The following is a 16,080-nucleotide window of genomic DNA, read 5'->3' as shown; positions in this document are numbered from 1 at the left end:
AAAACCCACTCCTCCATAAAAGCAAGGAGAAGAATAGCAAACATTATCAAAATCAACATTTTCAGAACCCCAGAAATTAACCAAAAGCTTTCAATAATCTGAGGAGCTTTTATTACAGAAAAATGGCTAAATAACAATAAGAACAGGGAATTTTGTAGTGTTTAAACTTGCTTTATTACCACCCTCCTCTACTGTGCTTCACTGTAGCCATGAAAACCAGCAGTCTTAGAATCATGGTATCTGTGAAAAACATCATCCTAGCAGCCACTGGAAGGGGTAGAACAGGTTTAGAGCTCTCCCCAAATCCCATCCCCAGATAATTGGCCCTTTGAACTGGAATGGAAATTTCCAGCAGCTCCCTGGAAAAGCCCCATCCACAGGACTTATCTGTATGTGTCCTGACTCAGAGATTATTCAGGGAGGAAAGTAGCATCCCCAGGATGTTTATTTTTTTTTAAAGTGGCAATTGTTTAACAACACTGCAGCCTGAGGCAACAAAGCCAGCTGAAGCTAACAAGAGGCTGTCGAAAAAATGTAAAGGAAAATATGGGAAATAAGATGTCTGTAGGGGGCTTTGAAAACCTCCAATGTAGTAGTATGGATCTAGAAGGCTGCGCACATGTGCAGCGCTGTGTGCATGCACAGAAAGATATGAGAAGGCCCTAATCTCTCCTTTCCAGTTAATCTTCAGCTCTGCACAAGCAGTAAGGAAAGGCTTAGGCAGAGGTTTACACTGAAGAAGCATTGAAGGTGTGTCACAATACATGAGCCCCTTAGCAAAGAGTCAGAGACTTACAGATTCAAGGCATTTAATAAAATCTTTGTGCCACCATTAACCGAGCACTAGGCTAACTGAGAGGACACCTCAATGGCTTCACATGACAAATAGTACAGACCTAACATAATTAGTCAAGGAAAATCACTAAACAAATACCAACAAACCAAAACCTGGTGGGAGGGTCTCAGATTTCCAGAGTAGTGACATTACATTATTTTATTAATAAATGCCTAGTTTTAACACAAAAATTAAAAATCATACAAAGAAGCAGGAAACTATGGCCCATATAGAGACAAAAAGATGTCAATAGAAACTGTCCTTGAGAAAGCCAAGATTCGATTTGTAAGATAAAGACTAAACTAGCTATTTGAAATATGTTCAAAGAACTAAAGGAAACCATGTCTAAAGAATTAAAGGAAAGTATGAGAATGTTTCACCAAATAGAGAATATTAATAAAATTATAGAAATTATAAAAAATTTCACATTGAAATTCTAGATTTGAAAAGCACAATAAGAGAATTAAAAATTCACTAGAGAGGCCCCATAGCCGATTAGAATTGGCACAGGAAAGAGTCAACAAACTTGAAGACAGATCAATTAAGATTTTCCAGTCTGGGGAACAAAAAGAAAAAAGGATGAAGACAACTGAACAGAACCTTGGACATTTGTGAGACACCAACAAACGTGTCAACATACAAATAATGGAAGTCCTAAAAAGAAAGGATAAAGAGAAAGGGGAAGAAAGGATATTTGAAGAAATTATCAACAAAACTTCACAAATATGTTGAAAAATTAATCTATACATCTAAGAGCTCAAAGAACTCCTACTAGGATAAATACAATGAAATTCATATCATAGTCAAAATGTCAAAGACAAAGAAAGAATCTTTTTAATTTTTTTTTTTTACATAGACAGGGTCTCGCTCTTGCTCAGGTTGGTCTCGAACTCCTGAGCTCAAGCAATCCATCTACCACGGCCTCCCAGAGTGTTAGGATTCCAGGCGTGAGCCACTGCACCCGGCCAGAAAGAATCTTGAAAGCAGAAAGAGAAAAATTACTACATTCCTCTGTAGGGGATCCTCAATAAGATAACAGCTGATTTCTCATCAGAAACCATGGACACCAGAAGTCATTGTGATGACATATACAAAATGTTTAAAGCAAAAAACAAAAACAAAAAAACTGCTAAGCAAGAATTCTACATGCAGCAAAACTCCCCTTAAATGACCAAATGGGATTTACCTGAGGAATGCAAAGTAACCCATCATATTAACAGTTTAAACAAGAAAAATCTCATGATCATATCAATTGATGCACAAAAAGCATCTGATAAACTTCAACATACATTTATAACTTTTTAAAAGTTACCGACGAACTAGGAATAGAATGTAACTTCCACAACCTGATATGAGATAGCCACAAAAACCTATAGCTGACATTAAACTTAATGGTAAAAGATTGAAGGCTTTTTGTCTAAGATCAGTAACAAAGATAGTATATCCACTCTCACAACTTCTATTCTACATTGTGCTGAAGATTCTAGACAGTGCAGTAAGGAAAGAAAAAACAATAAAGATATGCAGATTGGAAAGAAAGAAGGAAAATTGTCTTTATTTTGAAACAATATGATCCTGTATAAAGGAAATCTGAAAGAATCTACCAAAAAACATTCTAGAACTAAAAATGAGTTTAACAAGGCCACAGAATACAAGGTCAACATGCAAAAATCAATATATACTAGCAATAAACAATTGGAAACTGGAATTTAAAAAGAAAGTATCTGCTACTCTCTCAATGTTTGTGTTCCCCACAAACTCATATATTGAAAACCTAATCACCAATATGATGGAATTGATGGGGCCTTTGGGAGGTAATTAACTTTGGAGTTAGTGGCCCTATAAAAGAGAATCCAGACAGCTGCGTTGCCTCTATTTTTTTCACCATGTGAAGTTACAGCAAGAAGACGGCCCTTACCAGACACCAAATCTGCTGGCGCCTTGATCTTGAACTTCCCAGCCTCCAGAACTGTGAGAAATAAATTCTGTTGTTTATAAAAAGCCACACAGTTTATGGTATTTTGTTACAGCAGCCTGAAGAAACTAAGGATAGTACCATTGATAATTGCTGCAAAGAAAATGAAATACTTAGTATATGAACTTAACAAAACATGTACAGGACAAATACACTGAAAACTATAAAACATGATGAAAGAAATGACACACTGTGTGTGAGTACTGGAAGACTCAACAGAATAAAAATATTAATTCTCCCAAAATTGGTCTACAGGTTATCAAAATCCCTATCGAAATCTCAACAAGTTTCTTTATAGACATAGATGAGCTTCTTTTTTTTTGAGACAGAGTCTCACTCTGTTGCCCTGGCTAGAGTGCTGGGGCGTTAGCCTAGCTCACAGCAACCTCAAACTCATGGGCTCAAGCGATCCTCCTGCCTCAGCCTCCTGAGTAGCTGGGACTACAGGCATGCGCCACCATGCCCGGCTAGTTTTTTCTATATATTTTTAGTTGTCTGATTAATTTCTTTCTATTTTTAGTAGAGACGGGGTCTCGCTCTTGCTCAGGCTGGTTTCGAACTCCTGAGCTCAAACAATCCGCCCGCCTCGGCCTCCCAGAGTGCTAGGATTACAGGCGTGAGCCACCGCGCCTGGCCATAGATGAGCTTCTTCTAAAATATATATGAAAAGGCACAGGCCCTAGGATGGCTAAAATGATCTTGACAAAGAAAATTAAAGTGGGAGGAATCACTCTATCCAATTTCAACACTTACTATACAGCCACAGTCATCAAGACAGTGTTGTATGATGGGAGAAATAGAAATATAGGTTAATGTAACAGAATAGAGAATTCAGCCATAGACCCCCCAAAATATCCTCAACTGATTTTTTGTTTTGCATTTAAAAAAATAGTTTTATTGATATATAATTCACATACCATAAAATTTACCCTTTAAAATTGTACAATTCAGTGGTACATATATGTGTAGAGTTGATGGCTCTTTGTGTACATATATGTGCAGACACCAGCACTAATTCCAGAACATTGCTCATTTCAAAATGAAAACCTTATATCAAAATGAAACCTTATATCCACTAGTACTTCCATTCCCTTCTACCAGCTTCTGGCAACCACTAATCTACTTTCTGTTTCTACAGATTTTATTGAAATGGAATCATACATATAGCCTTTTGTGACTGGCTACTTTCACTCAGCATAATGTTTTTAAGGTTCATCTATGTTGTAGCATGCATCAGTACTTCATTCCTTTTTAATGTTGGATAATATTCCATTGTATAATATGAATATACTACATTTTGTTTATTTATTGGTTGATGGACATTTAGGTTATTTTCATTCTTTGGCTATAATAAAAAATGCTGATATGAACATTTGTGTATAAGTTTTTGCATGGACTCATTTCTCTTGGGTATATACCTAGGAGTGGAACTGCTGAGTGATATGGTAACTGTGTGTTTAACAATTTGCAGAATTGACATTCTGTTTTCCAAAGTGGCTGCACCATTTTATATTCACACCAACAGTGTATGAGGGGACCAATTTTTCTATATCCTCACCAACACTTGTTATTTTCTGTCTTTTTTTATTATTATAGTCATCCTAGTGGGTATAAGGTAGTATCTCATTGTGGTTTTGATTTGAGTCTCCCTATTGACTAAAGATGTTGAGAATATTTGCATATTTGAGAATATTTACTTGTTGGCTATTTGTATATCTTCTTCAGAGAAATGTCTATTCAAATGCTTTGCCTATTTTTTAATTGGCTTACTCGTCTTTTTATTGTTGAGTTGTAATTGTTCTTTATATATCTTGATACAAGTCCCTTATCAGATATATGATATTCAATTATTTTCTTTCATTCTATGGGCTGTCTTTTCATTTTCTTTACGGTATTTTTTGAAATATAAACTTTTTTTTATTTTGATGAAGTCCAACTTACCTACTTTTTTCTTTTGTCCCTTGGCTTTTGGTGTCATATCTAAGAAATTATTGTTTTATCCAAGGTCATAAAGATTTACCCCTAAGCTTTCTTTGTAGAGTTTTATAGTTTTTATCTCTTAAATATGAGTCTAGGAACCATTTTGAGTTAAGTTTTGCATGTGGTGTGATGTAGGAGTTCAACTCCATTCTTTTTAATGTAGTTATCTAGTAGTCCAGAGTGCTCAATTGATATTTGATAAAGGTACCAAAGCAGTTCATTGGAAGAATGAGAGCCTTTTCAACAAATGTTGTCAGAGCAATTGTTCATCCATATTTTAAAATAACAACCTCAACACAAATCTCTTCCCTTACACAAAAATTAACTCAAAGTGGATCATAGAGCTAAATGCAAATTTTACAATTATAAAAATCATAGAGGAAAACATAGGAGAATATCTTCATGACTTTGGGTTCGCTAAACACATGACACAAAAAGCACAATCTATAAAAAATTGATAATGCAGTAAATTTGATAATTGTAACTTTATCAAAAGTAAGAGTTTGCTCTGGGAAAGATGCCATTAAGAGAATGAAAAGACAAGATGCAAACTGGAAGAAAATATTTAAAAGTCACATAACTGACAAAGGATTTGTACCTAGAATATATATACATAATTAAAAAAAAATCTCAGGTATGCACCTGTGGGAAAACAACTAACCCAATAAAAATGGGTAAAGGATCTGAAAAAACACTTCATCACAGAAGATAGATAGATGGTAAACATATGAAAAAATTCTCAACATCATTAGCTATTTAGGAAATGCAAATTAAAACCATAATGAGATCCCACTACATACCTGTTAGAATGGCTAAACTTTAAAAGCCTGAAAAGCACTGATGAGGATATAGAGCAACTAGTAGAAATGAAAAACTGTATAGCCACTCTGGAAAACAGTTTGGCAGTTTATTATAAAGTTAAACATACACTTACCACATGACCCAGTAATACCACTCCTAGATATTTAAGCTAGAAAAATTAAACCTATGTTCACACAAAAACCTGTACATGAATGTTCATAGATGCTTTGCTCATAATTTCTAAAAACTGGAAACAATCCAAATGTTTTTCAATGGGTGAATGAATAAACAAATGGTGGCACATCCATAAAATGGAAAACTACTCAGCAGTAAGATTGAATGGATACACACAGAAACATAGATGAATCTCAAAGTTGTTATGCTGAGTGAAATAAGCCAGTCTCAAAAGGTTACCTACTGTGTGATTCCATTTGTATGACATTTTGGAAAAGGTAAACTATAGGGCCAGAGAACACATCAGTGGTTGTCAGGGGTTTGAGTTTGGGAAGAGTTTGATTACAAAGGGACAACGCATGGAAATTTTGGAGGGTGGGCTGGGAACAGTGGGCTCACGCCTATAATCCTAGCACTCTGGGAGGCCGAGGCGGGTGGATCGTTTGAGCTCAGGAGTTCGAGACCAGCCGGAGCAAGAATGAGATCCCGTCTCTACTAAAAATAGAAAGAAATTAGCTAGACAACTAAAAATATATAGAAAAAATTAGCCGGGTATGGTGGCACACGTCTGTAGTCCCAGCTACTCGGGAGGCTGAGGCAGGAGGATCGCTTGAGTCCAGGAGTTTGAGGTTGCTGTGAGCTAGGCTGATGCCATGGCACTCTAGCCCAGGCAACAGAGTGAGACTCTGTCTCAAAAAAAAAAAAAAAAAAAGCCGGGCGCAGTGGCTCACGCCTGTAATTCCTAGCACTCTGGGAGGCCGAGGCGGGCGGATTGTTTGAGCTCAGGAGTTTGAAACCAGCCTGAGCAGGAGCGAGACTCTGTCTCTACTAAAAATAGACAGAAATTAATCGGACAACTAAAAATATAGAGAAAAAATTAGCCGGGCATGGTGGCACATACCTGTAGTCCCAACTACTCGGGAGGCTGAGGCAGGAGGATCGCTTGAGCCCAGGAGTTTGAGGTTGCTGTGAGCTAGGATGACGCCACGGCACTCTGGCCCGGGCAACACAGTGAGACTTTGTCTCAATCAAAAAAAAAAAAAATTTTGGAGGATGATGGAACTATTGTGTATCCTGATTATGGTGGTGGTTACATCACTACACACACATCTTAAAACTCCTAAAAATGTACACCATTGTGTGTGTCTTGATTATGATGGAGAACTCATTAATAAACTCAATAAAATGGTTGAATTTTATTCTGTGTACATTATACCTCAATAAAGTTGATTTTTTGAAAAAAGAAAGCCTCCCCATCACAATCCTACTCCTTAAAAATAACTACTACTGGCAGTTTAGTGTGTACCATGCTGATGTAAGCATGTAACATATTTTCCAATTGTATAAATGGGATCACTGTATACAATATATATTGTGATTAATATTGTTTTCTTCAATTAGAAAGCTTAGACAGGCCGGGCATAGTGCCTCACGCCTGTAATTCTAGCACTCTGGGAGGCCGAGATGGGAGGATTGTTTGTTTCAGACCAACCTGAACAAGAGCAAGACCCTATCTCTACTAAAAATAGAAAAAATTAGCTGGGCGTGGTGGTGCGTGCCTGTAGTCCCAGCTGCTAGGGAGGCTGAGGCAGGAGGATCGCTTGAGCCGAGGAGTTTGAGGTTGTTGTGAGCTAGGCTGACGCCACCGCACTATAGCCCACGCAACAGAGTGAGACTCTGTCTCAAATAAACAAATAAGAAATAAATAAAAAAGCTTAGACAGATGCATATATATATATATACACACATATACATATACATTCTATATATAAAATCTTTATGGATCTACTATATTTTAAGTTATATTGTATATAGATAAAATCTCATTTAACTGGTCTCCTGTTGGGTATTTGGGTTGCTGCCAATTGTTTGCTATTACTAGCTGTGCTACTATAGATAGCCTTGTGCATACATCTATTTGCAAGTATATCGATAAGATATACTTCTAAGAGTCAGATTACTGGGTCACAGGGTATGCGTAATTTTAATTTACATAGCTATGGATATATTACCCTCAATAGAAGCAAGTAAAAAGTTTGGAATGAGATACGGGTGCATTTTCTACTTTCCCATCCCAAATCCGTGAACTTCTATCTTTCATAGGACCATGCCGATATTGAGTGGAAGTTTGCAAGGACAAAGCTCTGGATGAGTTACTTTGATGAAGGTGGTACCTTGCCACCTCCTTTCAACATCATCCCCAGTCCCAAGTCATTTCTATACCTTGGTAACTGGTTCAACAACACCTTCTGCCCCAAAAGAGACCCTGACGGTAGACGGAGAAGGCACAACTTGAGAAGCTTCACAGTAAGGATTTTACAAATTGTGTATCTTTTAAAACACAACTGTTTCCTCCCCTCCCTCTTTCCTGACACTTCCTATCTTAAACATCATAAAATAACTCCAATGTACATATGCTCTGGGGGGTTGTCATGTAGGAGCTCCTGTGTCATTTTCCAGTCTTCATATTTAGAAATATATTCAGATGGGTGGGTGGGTAGGGTGCTGGGAGACTGCTGATGTAACCTCTCTTTCCATTTTCAATTACAGGAACGCCATGCTGACAGCCTGATACAAAATCAACATTATCAGGTAAAGCTTCCTCGCAGGGACAAAGCGCAGTAGTTCTTGGCTGGTTCTGTGGAGTAGAAGTCCACTCTGGCTATATCTGGACATGACTCCGCTTGACTGGGGTGGGAGGCTTAGAAAGGTTATAATTTATCAAAGGTTGAAGTAGCTCTTCAGAGTGGAATTGCCTGCTTTAAAATCCTGTTCACAGCCCTTTAACCCTGCCTCAGCTTGATCAGCAACATCCCTGGCTTAGAAAGCCACCTTCCTGGACAGTAAGTAAAATAGAATATGTAGTCGGTCAGTCAGTTAACAAATATCTGAGTACCTGTTGTACATAAAACATGACACTGGAGAAAACGCTATGAACTAGAAAGATGAGGTCTTTTTGCCCTTATGAAGTTTATCATGTAATAGGGATAAAGGAAAAACTGCAGTTGACCCTTGAACAACACAGGTTTGAAATGCGTGGGTCCATTTATATGTGGATTTTTTTTTTTCAGTCAAAAGCAGATGGAAAATACAGTATTCGCAGGCTGTAAAACCCACCTATAGAGAGGGTCAACTTTTTGCATGCATGGGCTGTGTAGGGCAACTGTAGGACTTGAGCATGCACAAATTTTGGTATACATGGGAGGTCCTGGAACCAATCCCCCATGTATCCCAATGGACAACTGTATTAAAATTAAGTGATTACAAAGCAAAACCTGCTGTGAAGAAAAAGTACATAGGGTAATAGGAATATATAATAAGTAAGGAATACATAACAGAAGGAAACTAACCTCAATGAAGTAAAAGCTTATCTGAATGTCAGGAACTTACATCTTGATAAATGAGAACATGACTTTAGTCAAAGAAATTGGTTAACACGTCAGCATTATAAAAACAAGTAATAAACCTAATAAACATTAGGGCACTCTTCTCACCAGCTAGAAACAACCAAGCATCCAAATATCTGGAACATCTCTTGAAAGCAATCCTTTCAAATCACAAATAAGAGACAACTCTTTCTCCTTCTGATCAAAAGAAACCCAAAGTAGGAAAATGTTCTGACAGGCTTAAAGGAAATCCATCCTTATTCTACAAGTCACTTCTCCTAACTTTGTTCCTCTTAGGCCATAATTAACAAAAGAAACAGAAAATACAGTATTCGGTAGGTAACCCTTCTCTCACTATTGCCACCTCCAACCCTTATTATTTTCACAATAATGAATCTTAGGCAAGATTCACTGCCTTCATTTTCTGCTTCATAGTCCTCACAAAAAAAATTGGTTTCTGCGCATCTCAGTGACTTCTTCGAGTTTACATAGTAATAGAAGTAATAAATATAGCATTGGCTATTATTACCATAAGCCTTGAAATCAGATTGAAGTAGAATTCTAATTTTGACATTTACTAGTTCTGTGATCTTGGACAATACAGTTAGCCTCACTGAGCCTCAGCTTCCCCATCTGTAAAATGGGGATAATAATAAAACTTAACTAACAGTGTTGTGGTGAATATTGAGTGATATGTGTGTGTGCTGCCTGGCACAGTGCTTGACAGATTGCAATAAGTGGTAGTCTCATCATCATCATCACTAATGCAAATCATAGTGACCATATGTGTGCCATTCCCCTAGAGGCTAAGCAAAAAGAGGCCATTCCTGTAAAGGAGACGTGTATATTGACTCAGAAAAATATCTTCACTATGTAATTAGTGGACATTGAAATCAGCAGACTTAGTGACTTTGAGGAAGACTCTCTCAACTTTATAAAATTAGGAAAAAACTCTCATTTTATTATACCAGGAGCATTAAAGTTTAATCCAGCCTAAAGGGAAAGGATATTAACTATGATCATTCCAGTATTATTCCACTCTCATTATTCTATATATGTGAATACATGTTTAACTTGCTTGGATAGAAAATTTTCACTTAGAGTAAATTTGATTTTACTGGCCCACTCTGCCACCAAATTCAGAGATATAATAATTTGTTTAGCCAATGGATTTAACTTATTTTTTACAGTAAAAGGCTGGATCCTGTGAGGATTTTCTATTGCAAAGGTGGTGTAAGCATGTTTTATTGCCTATGTACGTTTCTTATTTTATTGAGAACCTGAGAAATAAACTGAATGCTTTTTTTTTTTTTAATTCCAGGAAGTTATCAGAAATTTAGTCAAAAGATATGTGGCTGCTATGATAAGAAATTCCAAAACAAATGAGGGGCTAACAGAAGAAAATTTTAAGGTAATCATGAAATTGTTTAATTTCTCATTTCATGTTTCTTAAGCATCATTTAATCTTCACAGTGTTTGAGGTTTCCGATAATGAAATTTCACCTGTCTGTATAATACAGCAAAATCAGCTACAATTCTTTTTCTCTTAGAATTATCTGTCATTCAGTAGATGGAGAGATTTTACCAATGTCACACCACAATCAGTTTTATAAAGAAAAGAAATCTGCCCTATGCATTCTTTTAATATTCTAGGTGTTTCTTGTTGAGGAAATTGAATGCTTTAAATGATGTGGCAAGGATGCATAGTGAGGGGCAAGATAGCAAAGAGAAGATGCCTGGAGATGCAGGGAGTTAGCTACGCTCCCAGCAAAAAATCAGATCCCCTTAGGTAGGGGTCGTTGCAAAGGATAAGAAAATAATAGAAAATGGAAAATAATGGAAATAAAAGAATACACAGAGATGAAGGTATAGTTTTATAGATTTATAAAGATAATAGACAAAAGCGGGATACTCAGGGGACCTGTGATCTCTCCATCAATCACAAAGGCCAAGAGTGAAGTTTTACATGGGCATTTATAGGTACAGTGTTCAGTTGCCAGGGGTAACAGATTTACATAATAACAGGTAGTTCGTCTTAGGTTAAAAGTTTTTCAAAAGGCTTCTTCAGATCCCTTAACTAACTCTATCTACGTGAACAAATGGTTACAAAATATTTCAAAGACTAACTTCTAAGTTCTAAGGTAAATTTATCACTTAACAGAAGGATTAAACAGAGATATAGTGGCTCCATATTTTCTTTATCACGTTATTGTGTATTGAGACAGGTAGTCAGGAGTTTAAGCAGGAACTGTCCCTCGGGCTAATTGCTTTTAGCCACAGGTGTCTGTCTGTTGGGTGGGCATTCTTTGATCAGCTCTCATCCTGTGGCTCCTAGCAGACCTGCTTCACCTTTCAAAGCAAGTCTGAACCTCAGGTCTGAGAATCGCCGCACCATCTTGGGAAGCAGCCGCCACTGATCTTTCAGATGCCCTCCTGAGGTGAAGCAGCTTTTGATATGCAAACTAACACATTCACATATTCCTTCAGGGGAAAGCCCTGCAAAACTCCTGAGACCATTTATGTCTCTAATATAGTTGTATTAATTTATGGAGCAACATGGAGACTTAAAGGTCTTCTTTACTTAAAAGATATAAGACCAAAACTTCTATTATTAAATCTAAGGTCTTAAGAAACTCTACCATTAAACATTAAAATTCTCCTACTATTAGCATTAGCCTAAAACAATGGTTCTCAAACCAGGGGCAATTTTGTTCCCCAGTTCACATTTGGCAACGTCTGGAAATATTTTTGGTTGTCACACTGGCATCTAGTACGTAGAGGCAAGGTTGCTACTAAACATCCTACAATGAACAGGACAGCCTCCCACAACAAAGACTTATCCAGCCTATCATGTCAATAGTGCTGAGGTTGAGAAACCCTATCCTAGAACACAGCTGTATTTTCTAAGGCACATAGAAAGGTAATTATCCTAATCCATAGACATAACTCATCTACCAGGGTCTGCCATGTGTCAAGCACTCCGCTAAGTGCTGGGGTACAGCAGAAAACAAGATCTAACCAGCCCCCACTCTCGTGAGGTGACAAACAATAATAATATAGGGTGATGAATGATTGAATATTCTGACAGGGCACTGTGGGAGCACAGAGAGGAGAGACACTAGGAATTGAGGATCAGGACAGGCTTTCCAGAGGAAGTGATGTTTAAGCTGAGGCTTAAAAGAGGAGCCAAATAAAGGGAGTTGGGAAGAAGAGTGTTGTAAACAGAAAGAACAACACAGGCAAAGGCCCAGCCAGAGGCAAGAGAGAGTATGTCCAAATGGGTGGACCATAGAGAGCCTGGGAAAAGAGTAGGAAGAGATGAAACTGGAGAGAGTGACATGTACCATGCCTTGAAAAACCTTGTAGTCCATGGTATGGCATTTCTACTTTTTCCTAAAGCCAGTGACAAGTTACTAACAAATTTTAAACAGGGGGATGACATAATATTTAAACTTTTAAGATGTCTTTTAAAGGAACAATCTAGTATCTAAGAAGTCAGTTAGAGAAGACATTTTATAGGGTCTTGAATGAACAGGACCCCCTATCCCAAAGCAGTCTCATCACCTGACATTCCACTTTCTCTAGTTTCATTCTAAAGTGTTAACTAGTCCTGAATCAACTTAACCCGTTGCACGATTTTTCCAATGGCCAGCCCTGCCCACAGAATTATTAATGTTTTTCTTCTGCTTGAATAATGGGAGATTTTTCTGGTAGTTTGTGTACTTTGTGATTTGCTACTAGGCAAAAGCTGGAACATTCCAAAGGTATCCAGTGTGCCTACTTTGAACTAAAGACTAAGCTTCTTTAATAATATGTCTCCTCTCTTTCTCTAGGAATTAAAGCAGGACATCTCCAGCTTCCGATATGAAGTGCTTGACCTCTTAGGAAATAGAAAACACCCAAGGAGAAGCTTTTCCACTAGCAGCACTGAACTCTCTCAGAGGGATGATACCAATGATGGCAGTGGTGGGGCTCGGGCCAAATCCAAGAGTGTCTCTTTCAATTTAGGTTGCAAGAAAAAGGCCTGCCATGGGCCACCTCTCATCAGAACCATGCCAAGAGCCAGTGGTGCCCAAGGGAAGTCAAAAGCTGAGTCATCAAGCAAACGCTCCTTCATGGGTCCTTCTCTCAAGAAACTGGGTCTCCTATTCTCCAAATTTAATGGTCATATGTCTGAGCCCAGTTCAGAGCCAATGTACACAATTTCTGATGGAATCATTCAGCAGCACTATATGTGGCAGGACATCAGATATTCTCAGATGGAGAAAGGGAAAGCAGAGGCCTGTTCTGAAAGTGAAATTAACCTCAGTGAGGTAGAATTAGGTGAAGTCCGGGGCGCTGCTCAGAGCAGTGAATGCCCTCTAGCCTGTTCCAGCTCTCTTCACTGTGCATCCAGCATCTGCTCCTCAAATTCTAAACTTTTAGACTCCTCAGAGGATGTATTTGAAACTTGGGGAGAGGCCTGTGACTTGCTCATGCACAAATGGGGTGATGGACAGGAAGAACAAGTTACAACTCGGCTCTAAGTCAAGCCCCTATAACCTGTCCTGGAACTCAACAGAAAATTTGTAATTTCCTTGCTCTCAGAAGTAACATAGAATATGATTTCCTCACTGTCCCCCTGGAAAAGAGAGTGAAACTCCTATTATTTTCACCATCTTTTATAGCCACATTATCCATTTTTTGTTTTATTTTTAGTATTATCGTTTGCCTTTTTATACCTATAAACACTAAGTCCATCTCACAACCAACTGAAGGGGTGTTGCCTCTAATCAGCAGAGGTGCAGTCAGGTGCTTAAACCCTTTTGCTTTTCTTTGCTTTTTTTTCTTTTTTCTTTGCTTTTCTTACCCTTGCTTCCTTTAAGCTCCAGGTGCCACATTGCTACTGTTGCTGCCACACAGATTCCTGATCACCCTTGGGATCTCATGCCATTTTCCCACAGAGCTGAGGGATGTGGTCGGCAGTCCCCACCAGCTATCAGATAAGGCAAACTAACATGCCTATCTTTGTTGCCATTCAGTGCTACATGCTACCCATGCTGGTTCAATTAACAGCATCAAAGGAAGGCTGAACAGACTCCAAAGAATTGTCAGCTCATGGCTTCTAGGTATAATTGGCTTGTTTCATTTTTAAACACTACAACTTATTGTGGGGGCTGTTGATTTTGTTTCTTAAAGATGTGTTAGTTTCCTGATGTGTGCCAATGAGATATTTACCCCATAGTATATGTCACATCTAGTAAGTTAGGTGAATTCCTTTCATGTGTTTGTGTGTTTCAGTTAACTTACTACATTTTAAAATTTGATAGTATCAAAATTAGTATTTAGGATGTGTAGTGTTTTTAAAAAACTTCTACTGCACTCTAACAAACAGTAACTACATCTGATACTTTGGCAAGAAAAAATAATTAGCTGGTATATTTGTAGGGTCCTATCTACTCTTGATAGTTTGAATCATTGCTATCAAAGCATTTCTAAGATAAAAGCCTGGATTTGAAATATATTTTATCAGAAAAATGACATATTGCTGAGGTGTTGAAATCTGAAAAAAGAAAATATTCATTTTAATTAATTGCTTTATGAGAAAATAATGAAACAATTTTAGGTCTAGATAACCTAATTCAGGTCACAGTTTTAATATTCATTGCGGGCAGAGGAATTGCATATGTAAACTTATGTTAGAAATATAACAACTTTAGTGGATTCATGGAACTATGAACATGATCCAAATTCTACTATCTTCAAAGAAAGCTGCATTTATGCATCAAAAAAATTACTTTCTATAGCCTAAGAGTGCCTCATCAGAATACAAAGGTTCAAGTTAAAAAATGAAGTCCATAATGCATATGGTTATCATTTTAAACCTGATAACTACTGAGTGATAACCTGCTGAGCAAGAATGGTTTTTACCAACATTAGCACAAAGCTTTCCTCAATTCAGACTCTAATGTATGACCTGAAACAACTCTACATTTGGTTCCTGGAGATTAAATTAACAGAGTAGAGCCCAGAAAAGTGAAAGAGTTAGTTAGGTGTCACCCTATCCTTTTAAACGTCAACACCAGTAGGAATCCATTTAAATTTATGCACGTAATTTCTGATAAACGTGAAATGAGGAATTTTCAAACAATGCAAACGTACCTCCAAACTAGGTTTTCACAGTGTAGTTTCTGTTATTTGAATTGATTCCCATCTCTGTCCCTATCCTAAGTGACTAATGGTCAAAATGTTTCACACATTGGGGGCTGGGGCGAGGAGGAGTGGGAACAGGAGGAGGTGCTGAAGAATAAAGCTCAGATCCAGGGAAAAGTGATCAAGAGAAAAAGCTGCATCAAGACCCATTTGGCATGAGGTTGTCTTAAAATAATCCCTTGATCATCTCTGAAGTGGTTATTTACTCAAACCCAACTTCTCCCCTACTTCACTAAGTGGGACTCATAAATGGCCCTGACATTAATAACAGGTTACTTTTCAGAAAGGTTTCCAAAGTTACAGATTCAACTTTCCCAATTGTCAAATTCACTTTGAATAATAATAGAACCTGGGATACATTCCTAACTAATGACACTAAAAAAAACCCAGTATATAACCCTTTCATCAAAAAGAAAACGTTTCTCACAAATGTATGTAACTTTTGATAATCTAGGCATAACTGTTCTAGCAGGTTTTTTTAAAACCAGTTTGTCAGAAAACAGGGCAGACAAGGAGACATGTTGCAAAATCGTCTTCTGTCAGTTATGTTCCAAAGAAACTGTATAAATTGATCTTTACTGCTGGAAGAAACCAGTGTCATATTTCATGGGAGTACCTTCCCTTTCAGATCTTCTCAAGGTTATTGTCTTTGTGACTTGGGCTTAAGATTTTACTAGCTATGTTGAGGCCTCATATAGAATGGGGGTTAAAGCTAAACAGCTACTGCCCTAACTTCC

General features: G+C 37.6%; 1 protein-coding gene across 2 annotated transcripts in view; it reads left to right on the top strand.

Annotated features, from left to right (window-relative positions):
• Nucleotides 1-13,677, top strand: part of TRPC5 (transient receptor potential cation channel, subfamily C, member 5) — a 296,609-nt gene extending 282,932 nt beyond the window's left edge. The window contains exons 7-10 of one of the 2 annotated variants that reach the window (XM_012644764.1): nt 7,869-8,072; nt 8,316-8,357; nt 10,473-10,562; nt 12,985-13,677. In XM_012644764.1, coding sequence (XP_012500218.1) covers nt 7,869-8,072; nt 8,316-8,357; nt 10,473-10,562; nt 12,985-13,677 — 1,029 coding nt within the window. Of the gene's footprint in view, nt 1-7,868; nt 8,073-8,315; nt 9,552-10,472; nt 10,563-12,984 lie in introns of those variants that run through there. The other variant, XM_012644773.1, reaches the window with a different exon arrangement.
• The last annotated feature ends 2,403 nt before the right edge of the window (nt 13,678-16,080 follow it).

The sequence above is a fragment of the Propithecus coquereli genome, unplaced genomic scaffold, assembly GCF_000956105.1.
Source record: "Propithecus coquereli isolate 6110/MARCELLA unplaced genomic scaffold, Pcoq_1.0 Scaffold104, whole genome shotgun sequence".
Taxonomy (NCBI): Eukaryota; Metazoa; Chordata; class Mammalia; order Primates; family Indriidae; genus Propithecus; species Propithecus coquereli.
The sequence above is the reverse complement of the archived record's forward strand: the minus strand, read 5'-3'. Positions and strand labels throughout refer to the sequence as shown.